The sequence below is a fragment of the Epinephelus moara genome, chromosome 16, assembly GCF_006386435.1.
Source record: "Epinephelus moara isolate mb chromosome 16, YSFRI_EMoa_1.0, whole genome shotgun sequence".
In the NCBI taxonomy this organism is placed as follows: Eukaryota; Metazoa; Chordata; class Actinopteri; order Perciformes; family Serranidae; genus Epinephelus; species Epinephelus moara.
The window spans coordinates 39165062-39187040 of record NC_065521.1 but is presented as its reverse complement, the minus strand read 5'-3'; the positions used below and the strand labels follow the sequence as shown (position 1 = coordinate 39187040).

Below are 21979 nucleotides of genomic sequence, written 5' to 3'. Positions count from 1 at the left end.
AAACTTGTTGCATCGATCTTTGGCGTACACACTGCATGTTGCTGGAAAGAGCTTTGGCAATAACTGTTTTCTACTCAAGCCGACATCTCTAGCTCACACTCTTACGCCTTGCAGCTGCAGTGGGTGGACGAATGATGTTTCTTTGCCTTCAATACATGATGGATTTCTGCCTGACTGTTGACCATGAGCAAGTCTGTGAGCCCTTACTATGATTCTGACAAGCTGACACATGAACCTGATGTTCTCTGTTGATGTTTGAGATAGTTATAAAGCTCCTTCTGGAAATATCTGGAGGTCCTGTCAGTGAAAACAGGCCAGGAGTTGTGATCGATACACCACTGGACAAGAGATGGATCCAATAATTCAAGGTATGCTACACCTAAAGCTGCTCAGTGTTTAAACTTTACTGTTTTAAAATAATTTTGTGATTTATTACAATTGAAAACTTCCCCTGTCCTCACATACATACTCTCCCGCAGTGTTAAAGTTTAAAGCTTTTGCTTAATATCAGTTAACCTCCCTTTTTTTCTCTTAAAGCATGCAGAGTGACAGATGAAGGTCTGAGCTGGTGGTGGCCTCGGTAATCACATACTGTGATCATAACACTAATGAAAACACGGAGGGGGATGAGGTATGTCCCACTGGATGGCAATGAGCGTGTGCCACACAATGACAAACTGAAAGAATAATGGAGTTACACGAGAGCATAATGTAATTCACCAGGATGAGTCAGAGATAGTGATACACAGAGACACACACACAGGGAGGGAAGGAGACAGACGCAGAGAGATACAGACAGAAACAGATAGCGAGACGGATGGAGAGGCAGGATTTTAAAAAAAGTATGGACGGCTTTCTTCTTCATCCTGCCTCTCTTTTTCTGTCTTATCTGCATACAGTATAGCAAATCAATTAACCAAGTCGTTAACTTCACTTTTTAATTGGCTGGAGTTAGACATGCGGTGGAGGAATGAGAGGCCAAATGAATCGATGCCGAGGTAGAGGGGTCTGGTGGGTTAACCACAATGCGCTGGTGCGTTACCAGGCCTAATTAAATAGTATGTCCTCCTGGCCTGACTCCCCTGTGACAGCAAACCCGCCAGACGGGATGAGGATAAGGCCTGAGCAAGCAAAGGCCTACTTACGGGAAAACAAATAAGCACTTCCAGGTCGTGACCCTGGTGTTGCTGAGGTGGAGGACGTTCAACTGTTGGGTTGGGTGGTTGCAATGCCTGAGAGGGCTGAGAGAGGGCGAGGGAACATGAAGGAAAACCACACATACACCTCTTTGATTCATTCATTTTCTGTAACTGCTTAACCTGTTCGGGGTCACGGGGGGCTGGAGCCTACCCCAGCTGACACAGGGGTACACCCTGGACAGGTCACTAGACTACCACAGGGCTGACACATAGAGGCAGACAACCATTCACACTCACATTCACACCTACACACAATTTAGAGTCACCGATTAACCTGCATGTCTTTGGACTGTGGGAGGAAGCTGGAGCACCTGGAGAAAACCCACGCTGACACGGGGAGAACATGCAAACTCCACACAGAAGGGCTTCCCTACCCTGGGTTCGAACCAGGAACCCTCTTGCTGTGAGGCGACAGTGCTAACCGCTGCACCACCGTGCCATATTTGGGAACCGAGGACACTAATTATTGAAGTTTAGAAAGTGAAATTGTGAAAATCATGAATGTTTTTCAAAATTTGTGTTGATTTGTTACAAGTTTGTTGGATGTTGTTTCGTCCATAAAATTTGAACCCTTGCCTTTTTCGTGTCATTTTTGTACTCAAGTGAAATTATCTTTGGTGTTATTTTTTCCAACTGGCGCTCAGTAACGTTTTATTAATTATTCATGTTCCTCTCCCACAGCTTGATTGGATGCTTAACAGCATCATCAAATCTGTGACTTGAGTCTGGTCCAAGTCCCCCTCTGATGAATGGTAAAAGATAAAAGATATTAAAAAGAAGTGTAGCCGTTCGCTAGCTACAAGGGGAACGGCTACTTACTTATTCAGCGTCTTTCTTTTGTTTGTGTGCTTGTTTTATACGGTTTCCTTTTTAACTTTGGTGCCAAAGTTACTTTCAAAGGGCTGGAATAACCTTGTGAGAAGACAAAATACATTAAAATCTATGAGCAGGCATCTGTGCATACTGCACAAAGAGAAGGCAGATTTCAAAGAGACAGGCCTGTAAAAGTGAATATCACTGGCCCTGGGTGTGGGTGTGGGTGTGTGTGTGTGTGTGTGTGTGTGTGTGTGTGTGTGTGTGTGTGTGTATGTCAGGGCCCTTGCCCTTGGATAAACCCTGAAGGTGAGAAGAACTCTCAGATGAATGTGCATCTGTGAGTATAACACATACAGCCATATAGCTACATACACAATCAGACACAGTGGAGCATATGCTTTTTCACTCCAGAAAAAAAACAACAACAACAAATACTCTCTGAGTTTGAGAGAGACATACGAGACGGGAAGACACCAAACATTAATAAATCTGCAGGCATTAGGTGGGCCCGGCACCCTGGGGAGCTTCTTTAAGGCTTATTCTCATTCTTCCTGGGTCCAGAGGAAAACAAAGCCGAGTGGCATAGCTGCTTTTCATGCAGTACGTCTCAATGCAAATCAGACGTTTCATTGTCAAGAGCCCAAATTTTAAAGAACTGCTTTCATAGAATTAAGCAGGATTAAATGTTATCTGGGTTTACTGCGCTTTAATGGTCATGACATGCTGTAAAGAACACAAAGCAAGTCTTTAACTATGTAATAGCATCACCAATGTCACCAATGACAATGTCTTATCAAGCTGGTATAAACCCTTGTTAGTAAACAGTATGACGTTTTTTGGTGGGTGGGGCTTAGCTGGAGGCAAAACAATTCTCCAAAGACATTAGCTAGTGCTAGCTAGTTAGCTACATTGTTTTAGACAATGGAGGAAGATGATATGAGTGGTGCAGTAAGAAATACCAAGTTCCAAGTGCCAGAGTGCACTCTGGCACAAACTGGAAGGTTAATAAATTCTGAGAGCTGTCTGAATGTACCAGTGGATGTATGATGTCACAGGAAGCTTTGTGGTTGATTACTGTGTGAATCTTACAAAGGAGGACGACACTTGAATGGTTTCCGCCAGTTTTTTTTTGCTAACGTTAGCTAGCAGCTAACGTTAGCTAATGTGCTAAAACGCATTACAGAGAAATCCATTATTCCTCTCAATACCTCCCCAGTTTCTAATGAGGTGGACATGATAACCCTTAATACACATAATGGTATTCATCCCTACAACAGGAAATACTTTTTCCCTAACCTGATATATTTTTAGGTCCATGTCATTGGTTTTGAGCCATGACTCTTTCTATTCTGGCTCCAAATAACACAAAAAGACGACATTTTAAGACTCCTATGTAGCCTACAGCCCTGTGGTGGAGAGGCAGGTTTTGCCTCTTGCTAACAATGTGATGTGATTGTGACGTCGGCCCTGTGAAGCCTGGGAGCGTCTCATGATCCTTTATAAAGAACGAGACGCAGCCAGCTGATTATTGCACATCGATCAGAGCTGGATGCGTGTGGGCAGGCAGGGGAAGGACAAACAGAGGATTATGGGTACTGACCTCAGTGATGCGTGGGTTGGTGCACTTGACGTTCTTACTGGACAGATTCAGCCAGCGGGTGGTGTAAGGATTGATGGGGGGGCAGTGGTGCCGCAGGGTGCACCTTCCCTCTCCGCTGCACCAGCCGCACTGGAACTTCCTCTCTGCTTTCAGACACGTGCCGCAGCTGTCCCGCTGGGCTGCACACTTGTACAGGTGCACTGTGGGATACAGGAGGCAGTGTGGATATAGAGTGAACACACAACAACCGAGAAACCTACACAAGTCTTTGGAGAGTTATTTATTTATTTTTTTTTCATTTCAAGGACAACAGAGAGCAGGCCTGCTGTGAGTGAAATATCCCCACAGGCTATCTCTTCTTTTTAATCTCCAATAATACATTTTTCAAGATACATGTGTGATTACCATGTAAATAATATATACACATGCTACCTTGAACTCTGCTTAGAAAACACAAGCACACAGAGATTTGGAAAATGATGAACAGTGTTAGATTTGTCCATCTTCATCCTGTTTGCCTGCACATGTTGACAGCAGCATCTTTTATTCTTACCTTGGATATTCTCCGGGTTATCAATAATGAAGTTGCCGTTCCACACCACCGAGAAATCCACAGGCAGCTCACTGATTTTCATTCCCTCGTACAGATACTAGAGGCCGAGGGATGGTGAGAAAGACATCGAGAGATGGGGGTGAAGGTGGAAAAGAGACAAAAAAAGAGAGGAGGCTTTCAATGGGTGGGTTGGGAATTTGAATTCCCACGAGTCCTTGCAGATGCAGCACAACGTCCTTCCGATGTTACCCCAAAGTTTCATCATCTCGTCATCAGAGAGCTGACAGAGTGAGAAGCCAGAAGAAATTGGACAGCTGAGCAGGAGCTTGAGCTTCCCTTCTGGCCTTTGGAGATGCTGTCCTTAACTGCCTCCTACGCCCTTAATTCCAGCCTGACTTTCTTTGTGCAAGTGTGTGCACGTGTGTGTGAGTGTGTGTGTGAGAGAGACAGAGTGAGAGGGGAGTAAAATGTGTATGTCTGCGGTTCCTCTGGGAATATACTGCAGAAGTCAGTGTGTGCTTGACTGGAGGGCAGAGCCATGCTGCAGTCTTCTCCAGTGTAATTACCCAGGCTGCATCTACTGTGTCTCCACTGACTAAACGACACACACATGTACACAAACACACAGATGCAAACACACACCCACAATGTAGCCTTCATTTTCTACAGAAAGCAATATATCCTATATAATTACCAATGTGCAGTATATTTTTTCTGAATGTACAATGTCTCCTGGAATAAGTAACTAAAAAAACAAATCACGCATCACTAATTACACCTAATCTGGCACGATCACCCACCGAGCTGTTCTGGCACTGCACGCTGGAGCTGTTGAAGCGGAGGGCGGTGACTCGGTGGCTGACCCCCTGGATGTGGAGGACGCACTCGTAGCCCCGCTGGCCAGACTGGGGCTGGGGAAGGTTCCTGGCCTTCAGGGTGATAGGCTTCACCTCCCCCGCTGGGATCAGGATCTCCTCAGAGCGCACCAGCTGGGGACAGTCCTGGAGGTGACAAGCGCAGGACAGGGAGCACAATAAACATTTTGGTTTTTGTTTTGGGGTGTTTAGATGAGTATGATGGACAATGAGCGTGGCTGAAATAGAAATTGAGCTTAAGTTAGGATTTAAAAGTGACTCCTGTGACCTTGGAAAGCTCTGAGCTGATGTTTGAGCGTTCAACAACCCATTATCAAGAGTGGAATTTTGAAACTGCTCAGTTGGCGAAGAGAATGATTAAATTAGTGCTCAGTGTTTTCAAGTACGAGGCAGCAAGTTTGAGAGCAACTCTGTTAGCAGAATAATGTGAAAGCAATATCTGCACTGAGAAACTATCAGAGCAGCTTCACACGCTGAACATTTGGTCTTAGCGGCCTTTAGCATTTTACATCCATAAATCTTGAGTCCTCTAAGATCAGTGGGTCCCAACTGGTGGGTCTTGGTCCAAAAGTGGGTCGCAGGTCCATTCTGAATGGACCTCAAGTGACTCTTTCTGGCACATACGTTTTTATTTTCAAGTGCTGTTTCCTGCTGTAGAGACAGCAAACTACCTCGACGACATGGTCAAACACAAGTATGACGCTGAATATATCAAACCATGTGGACCTTGAACTAATTACTGAGAAGGAATCTGGACCCCGGGGCTGAACCAGTTGGGAGCCACTGTCTTACATTATAGATATGACATCATATAGTGATTCCTATACACAGAGAGGCCATCTTTATTTTAATGGTGACATGGAGTAATGCATCTGATTTAATTAATTAATGAAGCTGTGTGAGTTCCCCTGCAAGTATGTATGAATTAAAAGACTGCAGGAGTGAAGCCCACTGTGGTACACTCTTACACTCCAGTGCTAACTGGAACCATATTGGGTTCTTCGGCATTCCCCATAGAAGGACCCTTTCTGGTTACTGGTAGAACTTTTTATAAGGTTTCCACCTGGAACACATCGTAAAGAGCTATACCTCAATCCATCGGAGAAAAGTTTTACCCAGAACCCCCCTTGAGAGGTTCTACAGAGAACCCTTCTGCAGTGTTATAGCTCCACCCAGAACCCTCCTTTACCCCTTTTCCACCATATTAGCTGTGGTTCTTGAACTGGTTCCTTTTAGGACATCTGGAAACTTGGTGCAATGTAGTAAAACCAGCCTGAGTTCCACCAGTCTTGATCAGACCCACTGTAATCGAGGATGCATCATTAATAATGAGCCTTGCAGAATGAACAATGGGAGTAAACAGTCATGGCAAGATCAATGCCTTTTGTTTATAAGGCAATGCTTGGAAAGCTACACTTCTACCTCACTTCTCTTTTAAAAATCAAATCCATCTCTCATCACACACGCTCGCAGAATTTTTTATCCCTGGAAACTCCTCAGATCAGTTCAGAGCTTCATTAATTAGCTTTTAGTTTTTTACCACCAAATAAATGGAACAAGTTACAAGAGATATTTAAATCAGACAGGTATGTGTTGTTAGAGCATTTCAAATGTATGCTTGATGATATGGTTGATAAATACTGCTGCTACTGTTCTTCACTTTATTGCAGTTGCTATATATATTTGTATCCTTCAAACCCACTGAATGTGAACTCAGAGCTTAATTCTCAGTCAGTTTTCCCTGAATAAACAGTGGTTTGATGAAGAGGGCAGATTGCATTGATTGCCAATTTTAGTTCTTTTATTACAGATATTTATTTTTATCAAGCATACACCAACCGTTCACAACACCACTGCACACTCTTTGTCTGACTTCTTTCCAACCTGAAGTCTAGAATATGACACGCCCACTGATGTCGCCACAGTAACAGCTGGAAACCAGCTCTCTGAATTACGAACTCATTTATATTTTGGTCGAAATGTTCCAAACGATTCACAATTAAGTGCAGGAACTAGAACAGTAGCTATTACACATTGGTGGAAATAGAGTGTCTGGAGGTTCTATCAAAACCTTTCCAGCTTCTGAGGGTGCTTACAAGAATGCACCCAGGGGCTTCAACTGGGAACCCTTTTAGAATATATACTCTTAAAATAGTAACTGGCTATATTACCCATAGATCTCTCTCACACTAATCATGGTATCAGCTGAACAGGTTAGGCAGGGGCCAAGGGAACTCGTCCAGGAGCACTGGGCTTCGTGAGGCTGCTATAGAGGGTTGGGAACTGAAAATCCCAAGTAGTGGGTGCCCATAAAAATAATAACAATATTAATAATTTCAGCAGATAATATGGTATTGTATGGCATGAAATGATGGGATAGATATCAACTATGGCAAAACACACGTAAAATGAATCAATAGAGGTGATTCTAGACCAGAGGTGACGATCCCTTTAGGAACCGTTCCTTCAAATGAGGGTTCTTCAGAGGCAAATGGCTCTGGGTAAAACCTCAGCCCTTCAGGAAGAACCCGTTTGTAACCCTTATTTCTGAGAGTGTATTGCCAGTAGATGCATATGTCCTGTACCTTAACACTCAAAGGAGCAATTAGCACACTTGGATGTCCTTTAATACAGGTTAATGAGTTTAGGTAAGTAAAAGAAACACATATAACAGCCAACCAAGCAAAAACCTTGGTATTATCTGTGTGTACAGCCGCAGACACATATAAACCACTGTACACACAGGCATACTTCAAGCACTGTGTATCTCCAGCACATGATTGACTGGGTCAGAGTGATCCTGTGACATTGTTAAGACACGCTAAGCTCAATAACTCCAGAGATAATAGAGTGTTAATTGCCACTGCAAAGAACAAGAGCTCTGAATGAGAAACGCCAATTCGGAAATAGAAGAGCTTAGATGGCTGTCTTTCTGAAGACATGCCCCGAGGCTGACACAGAGCTGGAACACAGAGCAGGATGCAGGCAGAAGGAAACAGAGAGAGGGGGAATGTGCAGGAGAGAGGAGGAGACAGAGAGAGTGGAAGAAAGTGGAAAGAAAGTGGTGTCAGCGAGCTCGCTCATATGCATGTGTGCGCTCGTGCACGTGTGTGTTCCACCAACCTCAGAGGCGTTGACTCGTCCCTCCTGGAAGGAACAGCTGGAGGGGTCATGGGTACACAAGTTGCGGTACTTGCACCAGTGGCAGCGGAAGGCACTGTTCACACATGACAGACACCTGCATGGACACACACACACACACATACACACACGGAAGGAGAGTCAGGAAAAAAAAAAGCAGCGCAGTCAAGGAGGGGCGGCGAGTTTGCCAAAGTGGGGGAAGTGCCACAGAGGAAATGAGTTCAGATCCCGAGTGGGCACCTGCTGTTGTTGTGCCCTTGTGGTTGGCACGGTACCTAATAGCTGCTGGGCCAAGTTCTCCCTGCATATATTTTCTACCAGCGCCATATATTAACGCTGCGTGTCATGTGTGAACGCAAGGCTGCATATTAGCCCTCGTAGCCTGGATCAGATGGAGAAGGAGAGACAGAGAGCGAGAGAGTGGAGGAACGTTGAGTAATGAGGACAAATAAGACATTGGCGCAGCTTGATCCTGCAATTACCATTAGCCCTGCATTGTTGGAGTGTCGCTGTAATTACCAGCTGTTAGGTGTGTGTTTGTGTGTGAGCTTTTTGCCACGTACAATATCTCACTATAGGGGTATATACTGTACTTCAAGTGGCTGAAGACGCATTAAAGGGACAGTTCGTACATATTTTTCCTCTTACCTGAAGTGCTATTTATCGATAATGATTGCTGTGGTGCCAGTTGCAGATTGTTGGAGATATCAGCTGCCTTGTCTTTAATATATAGAACTAGATGTCAGTCAGCTTGTGGTGCTCAAAGTGCCAAAAAATACATTTGAAAAACTCAACAGCAATGTCTCTTTCCAGAAATCATGACCTGGTTACTCAAGATAAACCACAGACCTTGTTGTGACCAGTTTCATTTCTTTCTACCGAACTACACCTCCCAACCAAATCACTGTGCAGAAGGAAGTGTGCATCTACTCAAGGACTCAAGACGCTTGTGCTTGTGACACATAGATGTATGATTGATGGATCCCAAGATGGCGTCTGTTCATTTCAATGGAGTTGCTCACCAAAAAAATCACTTAGCTTCAGGGTTTACGTCCACAAATGCGGCCCACTAAATATGCGCTGTGGTGTTTCTCATGCTAGCCCTGCCTGCAAGTTCCCACCCAGCTCATGGACTTCACATTGTGATGATGTCATGGGTTTTTAAATCGCTTTTCTAAGCTCCAGGAAAATTTTACAGATATAAAACCTCTATGGATCAAAAATTCATAATGAAAGGAGTCAAAATTACGCTTGTTTGCAGTTCAGGGTGTCCTGTCAACAGTGTGACAGACATCTCTTTTATGATGGTGATCTAAGGGGAAAATGTTTTTGGGCCACAGCTAGCTCAGTGGTGCTAGGTGAGCTAGCAGTAGATGCACACCTCCTTCTGCACAGTGATCCAGTGGGGGATGTAGTTTGGTAGGAAGAAAATAGTTCCTAAATGAAACTGCTCACAACAAGGTCTGTGGATTATCTTGAGTAACCAGGCCATGATTTCTGGAAAGAGACACTGCTGGCAAGTTCAATCAGGAAGACTTTCTTTATGCTATATCCATTCACAATCTCTCTCCATCTCACTCCCACCACGTCCTCCAATCAGCTGACTATGAGCATTCCCTCCCCCAGTTAACCAATCAACCATTGCCATGATCTCCTTCAGCCATTGTCGCTGCTGCCAAACTTTAACTTTAACTTTTCACATTTCTCATACTCATGTGCACATGTAAATGAATATTCTTTTCTCTCAGAGTGAGTCTCTCCTGATTGAAGAGTAGTTTTTTGGCACTTTGAGCACCACAAGCCGAGTGTCATCTAGTTCCATTATACTGGAGAGAAGGCAGACATCTCTGCGGCTGATATCGCCAATTTTCGGCAACTCACACCAAAAATAATTGAGACTGATAAATAGCACTACAGGTAAGAGGAGAAATGTGTGTTTTTAATTCTGGAATGAACTGTCCCTTTAAAATTCCTTACTAAAGTAGAAACAGAACCAAAATGCAAAAGTACTCCATTACAAGTAAAAGTCCTGCATTCATATTTAGGTATTATTACCAGCAAGTGACCTCAGAATTCAGTGCAGGATGTGAGTCACAAACACTGTGCACTGCTTACATGGATGAACGGATGGAGAGATGCAAGACTGGACAAGAAAACAAGAGGCAGTAACAGCCTGCGGCTACAAGACATGATACTCTCTCCATGTTGCCATAGCAAAGACTTTCAACTGATTGTGATGGCATTTACTACACTATGTATTCATGAACAGTTGTTCGGAGAGTGCATTGTAGTCGCACTTGGCTCTCCCCCCTCTCTTTCTCTCCCTCTGAAATAAGGTTGAGTTATGCACACTCGCTTATTGTGAAATATTCATCGCTGCAAAAGCATGGGAGGGATCTCTGGCAAGCGCACTAATTCAGAAGAATAGGGCTGATTCACCTTCTGGCAAATAGAGTGTACAGTATGTGTGCAAGAGGGAGAGAAAGACAGAGCTGGCATCAGAGCGTGCGAGGGAGAGCGTATGCCCTTTTCAAGTGTATGCATCTTTCTTTTTGAGCTCGAGTGTGTGTGTGGCTGTGTGCACAAGTATGTTTGTCGTCGCCGATTAACTGAGCTGATGTGAGAGCTGGTAATTGCTTTCTGTGCTACTCAGACGGGGTTCTCAGACAGCAGACATCCATATGAAGTTATAGGGCAGTGTGTACGTGTGTGTGTGTGTGTGTGTGTGTGTGTGTTGGAGAGATGCAGAGCAACATTGCCTGCTTTTCTCTGGCAAAGGACACAACGGCTACAACATTTTTTTTTAATGTCGAGGGGATAGTGAAAGGGCTAATTTGACATTCTAGTATTCCTGCACCCCTGCTAGCGTCACTGCTGTGATATCCTTAGTCTCCTGCTCTCCATTCAGTGATACTCCCGAGTCAGCAAGGACTTTGGATCTCGCACAAACAGAATCTGCCACACTGGAATGAAGCGAGCAATTGCAAAGGCACCGCCGACACTGATATCTCCAATCCAGGGATTCAATTCAACATCACTCAATCAGGGACAGACATGGCATGAAAACGGGCATGAAATCCCTACTGAAGACCTGTTAGGCAGAAAGCTGTGTGTTTTGTAGCGCAGCATGTCTGAGAAGAAGGCTTCATTAGCGCAACAGCACAGAAACTTCCTGTTACGGTGCTCAGGGAGCAGTCAGCTATCAGATTACATTAGTCTTTACAGGGGATATTTTTAGGGGACTGGGGCCGGCTAGGGTTGAGGACAAATTGTAACTAATTCCCAGAGCATTGATCCGGTGGTTTTTGGGCAGCAGGTCTGGGACGTTGTTTTTGTAAATGAAAGGAGAATGAATGGGCTCTGAGAGAGAGATACTCACAGTTGGTGGACGCTGCAGTTGTAAAACTTGACCTCTGTGCTGATAAGCATCTGACCGGTCTCCTTTGAGTTGAGCCTCAGCTCAACGCCTGACCAATCTGAAAGAGACGAGACAAGAGACGAACAATTATTGTGTGCTAATGCATTATTAAAGTGAAGTCCCTTTATCTTTACATCATTTCGCTCAGTTGTGAACAGCAGACATCAATAAAACTTGAGTAAAGCTTTGGATTACAGCCTGCAATGTACTGGATAATTACGGTGCACCAGTACAGTACGTACTTATACATATGTGTAGATACTGGGGAACAATATATGAAGTTATGGAATAAGGAGATAACAATTTGAGACTTTACGGAGAACTTATACTGTAGTTATTATTTACCTACTGGGTACCTATTCTATTATTACAGGGTAGCTATAGTATGACCATTAAAGACCCTGACACACAAAGCTGACAGTCATCAGTGAGCATTTGATGCTTTCGTCTTTGCGGAGTGTCCCACTCTGTTAGCCCTCTTTTCTTTTGGCCAATTCAGCATGTTGAATCAGCATCTGACTGGTTGTTCAGCTCAGTGCACAAGAACAGAAACAGAAGTGAGGAAAGTAAACAAAGAGCTGAAGTCAAGATCGAAACAAACTTGTTACATAAAGTAAGATTATTTTCTGTTGAGCGCTTTCGCAGAAATGTTTCCTTGTTCACTGGCGAACCGTAAATATGCACTGGTCTTTCAACATTGGATTGTGATGCTAATGTGCTAACTAGCGTCAAGCCTATCTTCTTGTTTTCCTTTTTGAATGACTATACAGACTACCGCCACCTGCTGGCATGGAGAGTTATTTCCTCTCACACAGGTGCAGAACATACATGCTGGTTGGCCATGGCTGTAGTCTTTGTGATGTGCTCATGTACAACTTTTTGGCTGAGACAGGGCAACGTCAGGTGACACAACAGGGGACCTTCATCGCTTCTAGTTCTCTGGAGTTGGTTTGGTTTGTCTGGGTCTTAACATCAGTTAGCAGGGCCTTGTAGAGCACGCCTGCCATGTACTAAGCCTGAGTCCTTTGCAGTGGCCAGGATTTGATTAAGACTCAGGGCCAGGTAACACTTTAGATTACAGTCCACACACCTTGTAGTTACCCTGTGACTAAATGTAACAAGGAGGGGAACTACCATATAATTCCCCTCCTTGCTACATTTAAAAATAGGCGATAGACACCTTTCCCATTGCCAGTAGACCAGAGCTGCGTATATGGCCCTGCAGCAGACAAGTATGCCTTTAAGTTTTTCTTTCTGGTTTGTCACAGACAGGCCAGAAAAGTGAGTAAGTACACAGTAGAAAGCAGCATGGAGGCCATGCAGGTGCTGACTAAATTTGGATCAATGTTCGAGCACTACTTGGGCGAAGAGGAATGGTATTTTAAGGCAGCCTGTCATTGCATTTTGCAGGTAAAGGGGCTAAAATTAGGACATCAACCCCAGTGTTTTATCTCCATCACTGCCTGGAGCTGATCGGAGCTAGAGCTGATAAATACCTGTGACTATTGCAGAGTCATTTGTCCTATTTGTGAATACCGATTGTATCCTTTCCCATTAAATACAAAAAGCCAGATGTTAGCAGGTGTTAGTGGGTTTTTAGCACAGTGGGAAAGGGGCTTAACATACTCTAACTACAGAGAACAACGTGAGAACAGTTTCAATTTTACTCGCCTCAAAACACGGAAGAACAAACTAAATTAACTGCAGTTTTCTGTCAGTAGAGTATATTAACAATAAATGCCCTGTGATTCATACCTTGTGTTTTATCTTGCAATAGTTGTTTTTATTTCCTGGAATAAAAGGAGGCCATGCACAGAGCTGATAAAGGCAAGCTTGCACCTTGAGTAGGTTTGTTACACAATCAAAAAGAAAAGACATTTTAATGACTTCAAATTGTCATGTGGTTATCCTGAAACACAAGAGTGACATCTAGGGTGGGTGAATTGTGTTTGCTGGTGAGGTGAACAACAGCTGTTGGTGATGCAGAAGTCATTACTCCATCTTCCTTTCAGTTTTATGGTCATACTGGACCCTGTTATAGTACTAAAATTAGTAGCAGGAGTAAATATGCTGTACGTTGCAGGCTGTGATCTAAAGCTTTACCACATCTCTTGATAATTAATTGCAAGATACGTGTACAAGATATCTAGAGGTAGCGTTTCTTGTATGGTTGTCTATATATGCAAGCCAAATTAAAAGACACACCGCTTGTGAATATGCAGTATATGCAATTAGCAAATCTCAGTCACATACAGAACCGTTTCATCTGATCAAATTTTATTTTCCTGCATATTGCTCGACAGAGTTTTGGCTCTGCTTCTGTAAAAACAGCCTCGAACTCTCCCCATGAGAAAACACACTCCATAAATATGTGTGTGTGTGTGTTTGAGTGTGAATTTCAGATGACATTCAGTGTGTAGGAGGCTTGAATGACCCTCGGTGCCCCGTTCTCTTCGCAGCACCTGTTGGGAATCAGGCTCCGTTTCACACAAGTCTGTGTATCGGGCGGGCTAGGCTCATAGCTGACTTCTAGCATTTCACATTTGTCTCACAGGATCTGGCAAACAAAGTGGTACAGAGTTCCTGTCCACACAAAACCTCCTCTAGGATTTTATTCTTCTTTAGCGGAGAAGAGTGCCAGCTTTTTTACTTTCATCTCGAGCTCAACATCAAGCCCGCTGTCCTCACAGTTTTATTCCAACCAGCTCCTTCGCTCTTGTTTTAATTCCCCCTTTATTTTCTCTTTCTTCTCCACCTTTAATATCTTATCTAATTTTCTCCTCTCTTCTCCTCTTCGCCTCTCCTGCGGTCATTGCCACCACCACTCCGCGATCGATGTTGATGTGCAACAGATAGAAAGGCTCGCTAGGGGACCGGAGATGGAGGAGGATAGTGGGGAGGTCAGGAGGAAGTGGCCTCAGGGGAATGAATGTGGAGTAAAAAATGGAGGTATAAACAGCTGGGGGGAGGCGACAAAAGAGGAGGGAGGAACAGGGAAGGTAGTCGGCAGGATGGATGGAAAGCTAGATGGATGGAGGAAGGGCTTACCGGGGGGATTGGCTGACATTTACCTAGGGGAGAACATTCATATTAGTGCCTGATGCAGCACTCCCCGTGGGAGCTCTGGGCAAACAGGGCTGTCATTTACTCACAGGGAGGAGGATTACCAAACCCCCAAAACACACAGTCATTTCCACACACCGCACATAATATATTATTCAGGGTGTTTGGTTTCGCCACCCTGCGGCCATCTTGGCTTGCAAACAACAGGTACTTATTGTCAAACAACAGGTGTTAGTATTCATAATGATATATATGTTTGCAAATAAATGGATTCCGGATCTGCTATGGTATTTTTATGGAAATACGCAGGAGGAATGCCTGAAAGGTCAGGAGAATTTTATGAATAGTATATTAGAGGTGATTAGCATATGTTTATGCCTGGACCTAAACATTGTCTTAGGCAGTGTTTAGATGTCTTCTACTCAACTATGAATATGTTATACTCTATATTTTGTGAGATGAGGTAAAAATGGCTGCTCTGACCTTCTGACCTCTGCTAAAATACAATTAATTACTTTAATAATGACACTTAGTATCTATTATGTGTTTGTTCTTTGTGTGTTTATCAGGCTCCACTTTTCTCAGAGGCAAACACCCTGTAACCTGGCTATGCTAAGACACTAATCCATCACATCAACTTCCCTGTCGTCCCCTCAACTAAAGCGTCCCCTGGCTGATTGAACCCGCTTGTTAGACCGCTGCCTATTAGCCCAACCTGAGGCCAGTAATGTGGCGAGCTGCAGCTCAGCCACAGGCCAGGGGATCTCAGTCTGATCCTCCATCAGCTCTAATGGGGCCTGGCCTTGTGTGTAGCACACTTCACAGCCAGGAATCTGATCCTGGATCTGTGGGAGCTTGTTATGTAGACGGTGCATGCTTAAACCAGGGAGTGTTGAATCAATAAAGATGTTTCAGAGCGTGTGCAGATGAACAGTTAGCTTAGTGCAGCATAAATAGCAGAAACAGAGGGACAAATGGGAATCCTACAAAAGGCTGAGTTTAACAGTGTAAAAATTCTCATCTGTCGCCATCATCATGATTTTTTTTTTTCTTTTGAAGCAAACCATTCAACAGTTTATTTTCACTGACTGTGTGTCGGTTTGTTGTCTCTACCTTGATCAGTGGGGATTAAGGGGACGTCCTTGGCAGCAGGAGACACACAGAGTATCTGGTTGCCGTTGACCTGCCCCTCCACCTCCGTCAGGTTGCCAAAGGAACAGGTGATGCCGGCAGAAAGGTCTGGAACGTGGCTCACCTTCACCAGCAGCTGCAACAAGAGGTGGAGCACATGACAGCAATGTTTATATGATGTGACAAAGTTTGTCAGGACACAGATAGACAACAGACAGATGTATGATGCCTCAGCAGCATGGATGGATTACTGAATGGGACTACAGGGCACAAGCCCAGGGGCCCAAAGTGTCAGGGCCCCCACCACCTCCATTTGCAAGTGTCACTTAAATTAACAGGTACCAACCAGGAAGCCTCAAAATGACTACAAAGAACACAAACATGACTACAAAGAGATGCAAAGGAACTCCAAAGAGACACAAAATGACTTCAAAGAAACACAAAAGGACCACAAAGAGACACAAAATACCCTAAAAGAGACACAAATCAACCACAAATAGACACATAATGACTTCAAGAAGACACACAAAACCCCAGAGACACAAAATATCAGCAACAAAGAGACACAAAATGCCCTCAGAGAGACACAAAACAACCACAAAGAGACACAAAACAACCACAGAGAAACGTATAATGCCCTAAAAGAGACAGGAATACAGAAAATGACTATGAAAAACACAAAACAAACAAAAAGAGAGACAAAATAACCACAAAAAAGACAAAGAAACACATATTGGCCTAAATAAACACAAAATGACTACAAAGAGACACAAAACAACCACAAATAGACACAAAAAAAACAACTGAAAATCACCACAAAGTGACACAAAAAACCCACAAAGAAATGTACAATGCCCTAAAAAAGACACAAATTAACAATAAAGACACACGAAACAACTACAAAAAGACACAAATCAACAATAGACACAAAATGACAAAAAAAACCACAAAATCACCACAAAGCAACACAAAACAACTACAAAGAGACACAAATCAACAACAAATAGACATAAAATGACAAAAAAACCCACAAAATCACCACAAAGCAACACAAAACAACTACAAAGAGACACAAATCAACAACAAATAGACATAAAATGACAAAAAAAACCACAAAATCACCACAAAGTGACACAAAACAACTACAAAGAGACACAAAAACCCACAAAGAAATGTACAGTGCCCTAAAAAAGACACAAATCAACTATAAAGACACACATAATGCCCTAATAGAGACAAATCAACAACAAATAGAAAGAAAATGACTATGAAAAGAAACATAACCAAAAAAAGACAAAAAATAGCACAAAGAGACACGTATTGCCCTAAATCGAGACAAATTGACTACAAAAGACACAAAACAACCACAAAAAGACACAAAACAACAGTAAGGAATCACAAAATGACCAAAAAAGAAACAAAATCACCACAAAAAGACACAAAACAACCAAAAATATCTACAAACTTCCTTGAAAAAGACAACATGACTACAAAAAGATACAGTACAAGAACAAAGACAGAAGACAAAACCACCACAAGTCTGCGTGTCTTGCTCCTGTGTAGGAGAGGTGGTGGGGCCTTCAGCGTGTCTGTGCCCAGGGGCCCATTATCTCATCATACGCCCATGCTCAGCAGTGTTACATTAGTGAAGAAAGTAGGAAACAACTCTTATGGCACATCCCTAATGGCACACTTGCATCTCTGGTAAAGATGAGATATGATATTCTAGGGCAAATGTGAAAAACATAGCATCTTGAATGCAGCAGTGTAATAAGCTCCAAATAGAAGGAAAAAAGAACACACTGCTGCTGGCAAAGCTGTCCGCCCACTTTGCCAAGAAATGTTGCAGTGTCTTAAAAATGTTATCAACACCATAATAAAGAAAATCAGGCTGTGCTTTGGATCTTAATGTTCCATTTGAGTATGGAGGATATCGTTCCAGAGATGGAGACAGATTGCGATGGAGACAGTGGTCAATACTACACTGCATAAAGGAAATTAGGGGAAAAGGGCCACTTGGCGGATTCTATTTTTGTTTCCTCTTTCTCTGAAGTTACAAGGATGCAGAGATACATGACACACAAGCATAAACACACACATAAACATAGCATGCAGTACATGTGCAGTATAGCACACACATGCAGATGCACATGGGGCGTTTGAAGTCATTCTCTGGAGAGCAGTGACACCGGGGCTGGAGCGTTCAGCTGCTCTGCCTATAAATAAATGTATTCTGCGCACAGGGTGTGTGATCTGGCTCTCCAGCCAAGAGAGGCAGCCTGGATAATTATCACCATGGCATTTCACAGCCTTGTTCCATTAGCTGTTATTTTTGGGCCATACCGTTTGAAGTTTCTCTTTGTTTTATCTGCCTCTCACTAAACACCGCGGGGCTACTGGGACAGGCAAGGCAGCTGAGCAGCTTAACTGTAGGCCTTTCAAGAGATGCTGACTGTCTCGGTAGCTGACTACACTGCCTCCCTCGTTAGCTGGCTTACTCTGGTACCCATTGAGAGGATGGATGATTTTTTTTTTCCGTGCTGCTGAGGACCTCTTGTCTTCCCCTGTTTTACTTGCACCATGTTTGTGTTGCTTCGCTCTGAGGTGTGTCAGAGAGATCCTTGATTACAGCAATCACAGCAATCAATGTCTTTTGTTCAATGTCGAATTCCCTGAGTAACCTCTCACATTAATTAGCTCTCATCGTTTTGTCAAGACACACATATACAGATAAACACTCAAAATTTGCTCATGCACACACACTGATACACACACACACACACACACACAGAGACAGCGAGGCTGCTACAGAAAGTGAGCTTGTCTCCAAGTGTTCAGCCTTTGCTCTTTTTGTTCTCCTGTCCTCCCCGATGATGCCGCTGGTGGTGGGTGTTTTTGCAGCTTGGCAGAGACGACCAGCCTAATTGGTGGCAGAGTTTTAATAAAGGTAATTTTTTTTTTTATTGTTTTCTCCGTGTTTCTGTCTCTCTCTGTGCCCACATGAAGAGGCTGTGTTGTCATGGAGATTGCTGTCTGCCCCTGTGGAATTTGTGAACTGTGTGAATTTGTGAGTGTTTTTTTTTTTTCGGGGATGGTGTTTTTACGGTGAGATGACCCTGCTCCTGGTATGGCTGACAAGGAAACAAACACAACAGCTAACATGTTGTTTGGTAAATGGCTGTTTGTAAACTGGACAACGGGGTGAGGTCTACTGAGGGCTGGTTTGAGGATGAGATGAGCGATGCAGAGTGAGTCACTGTCAGAGCCACAGGCACATGTAGCAGGGTTTTTGAGATGTTTAACCATCAAGTGGAACAAGCCGTCTTACCCAAAATACAAAGAGAAAACAGTGTGTCTGTGCTGAATATCAAACCAGTGTACTGGTGTACAGAACCCTGGTTGTGTCTGTCATCATCTCATTACCTTATAGCTCAGTAGCACCTGGTCTGCGGGACCAAATTCCCCAAATATTATATCTGAGATCGTGTTGTAAGCACATTTAGCTGTTATCATTTATAAAAGTAAACCAAATATCTCTCTAATAAAACAGAACAGCATGCTTGTACTGTAGATGTAACTGCAGTTTGATGAACATGTTTTAAAGGTCCAGTGTGTAGGATTTAGGAAGATATATCAGCAGAAATGGAATATAATGTAATAAGTATATTTTCTCTAGTGTGTAATTACCTAAAAATAAGAATTGTTGTGTTTTCCTTACATTAAAACGAGCCATTAAAATCGACATAGGGAGCGGGTCTTTGTTTATGGAGAACACCATGTTGCGCTGGCATGTTTCTACAATAACCCAGAGCGAACAAACCCAACACTGGCTTCAGACAGATAGAGCCATTTGCCTTTTCACGTCAGCCACCATAGTATGAAGCCCAACTACAATGTTTCTAGTGGTAAATCACTAGGGGTCTCATTTATAAAACAATGCGTAGGATCCAAACTGTACGTACGAACAAAAGCCGGAATTGACATGCGCCCAAAAATATTCGACAATTTGTTCAATCAGGCTCCTGGGCGCCTCCCGTTAGAGGTGTTCCAGGCACGTCCAACTGGTAGGAGGCCCCGGGGCAGACTCAGACCACGTTTGAGGGATTACATATCTGGTCTGGCCTGGGAATGCCTCGGGGTCCCCCAGGAGGTGCTGGAAAGTGTTGCTGGTGAGAGGGACGACTGGAATACTTTGCTCAGCCGGCTGCCCTCATGACCCGGTTGAAAATGGATAGATGGATGGATAAGAATGTTTGCTACGTAACTTAACCTACATAAGTGAGCATGTATGTCACATAGTTAAAGGTATACTATGCAGCATGTTCCTAAAAAATGATGTATAGATTCATACAGAAGTAATCTCTTTCAATCATCACTTACAACCCACTTTAAGTGTGTGGCAGCGTATTTTTTTTCTGATACTCTGCCCTCTGACTGTATTATTTTCTTTTCTTGTCATTGTCTATGTTGGGGATGTGTATGGGCTTGTGGCCCCACAGCACTCAGGTGATGCTGGGGCTTTATAAAATGGTAGCAACCAGGTGCCAGACAGTAAGCAGCAGGCATCCAAGAGACATAATGTTGTAAAATGTCTGGGGTTGACTTTTACTTTTAGCTTTGCTGGCAAGCATGTTTTATAAAACACAAACTGACAACCCTGTATAGTTTCCTAGTATACCTTTCAGAATACTCAACATTGAATTTAAGTAGCACACAGAGACATGTTCAGCTGTTTCCTGGGTGAAAGTCCTGTGTTTGTTTGACCCATACAACACCCCTTTGCATCTCATACAGACGTTAAAGAACGCCTTGTGTGCTGACGGACGCTTCCCAAGCTGTAGCGGTCAACACCCTGGGAGTGAGAACGCATCAACAAAGCACCACTGAACAACAGCTCAACTAAGAAGACTGCATATTTAGACGCACACCCTCTCCTTACACCAAAAGTGCATACACCTGACAAACTGTTACAAATGCTGCTGAGCAACAGCGTGCTGGGGTAAAAGCAGATATTTGCAATTCTGACATATCTAAATCTGAGCAGATCTCGATGGATGGATAGAAAAATACGTTGTCTCGTGTTTGGATAAACGGACCCTTTAACAGCGTGGGTATTTAAAGACCTACAGTGTGTCTCTGTCCACGCGTGTACATGTGCAGCATTTACCAGAACTTTCCCTGATGCTGTATCTGCCTGTTTTCCGCTCACTGCACTGTACTGTACTCAGCTGCACTCGGACAACTTTAACACCTACACGCCCACCCACACAAACATGTCTTGGCACACATATTGACTGCTTTGTACCAAGCGAGCATATGCACGCTGAAACGCCCACGTAGAGCTCTTATGAACCTTCCCATCTAATGTTTATGCATCAACCACAATCAAGACTAGGCAAACGGCAATGTGGGATCTTTTAAAATGTTCTGCCTCCGTACGTGGGTAGGAAATATGTAAATGGGAGCTAATTTTTCATTGTAATGTGTGCAAGTAGTGGTGGGGATGACAGGTGTTTGGCATTTTGTGTGTGTACTGTAGTGTGTGAGTGTACTGTGTGTGTGTGTGAACTCACAGGTACACTGGGCTCGGACACCGCAATGCTGTCTGGGTACACAGTGGCCTTCACACACTGGTTGAGGGAGGCGGCAAAACGGTACGGCTCGTCTGCACGCTCACAGCGGTTTCTCTGAGAGCAGCTGAGGAGAGAAGAGAAAGAAGGAAGGAAAGAAAGGTTAATTATTTTTAACAGGAAGATGAATAAAAAGAAAAAGAGAGGCTACCACACAAAGCTCTTAAGCAACACTGTGATTGAATAAATTACAAGAGGTTCAGCCAAAGTCACAATAGGAGGGAAAACAAAATGCAAAGTATAGAAAAGGTATGAATAGAATGAAACAATAACAACAACAGTGATAGGAATAAATACTCATGTTTCAATAAATGCAGCCAAAAAATATACATGTGACAAGTTAAGTCGAGAGTAAAAAGCCAACTTGTCAGTGCTGTGACAGAAATTCAAACCCTATCCAACAACAGAGGGAAGGGGAGGGAGAGATGGGGATTGAAAATGTCAAAAACACTCACGGTAAACATTGTCTCAAAACTGAAACATTAAACAATGTTGTCATAAGAATTAAATCAAATAGTGGTGGTATTGTGAGGGGGACATGTTGTGTCCCAGT

The 21979-nt window shown here is 43.5% G+C and overlaps 1 protein-coding gene across 1 annotated transcript in view; it reads right to left on the bottom strand.

Annotated features, from left to right (window-relative positions):
- Positions 1-21979, bottom strand: part of plxna2 (plexin A2) — a 272248-nt gene that overhangs the window by 91926 nt on the left and 158343 nt on the right. Inside the window, exons 6-12 of the mRNA XM_050064354.1 lie at positions 21370-21493; positions 15779-15932; positions 11564-11660; positions 8167-8281; positions 4969-5169; positions 4169-4265; positions 3616-3815 (exon numbers count right to left, since the gene is read on the bottom strand). Of these exons, the coding sequence (XP_049920311.1) occupies positions 3616-3815; positions 4169-4265; positions 4969-5169; positions 8167-8281; positions 11564-11660; positions 15779-15932; positions 21370-21493 (988 nt within the window). The remainder of the gene's footprint in view (positions 1-3615; positions 3816-4168; positions 4266-4968; positions 5170-8166; positions 8282-11563; positions 11661-15778; positions 15933-21369; positions 21494-21979) is intronic.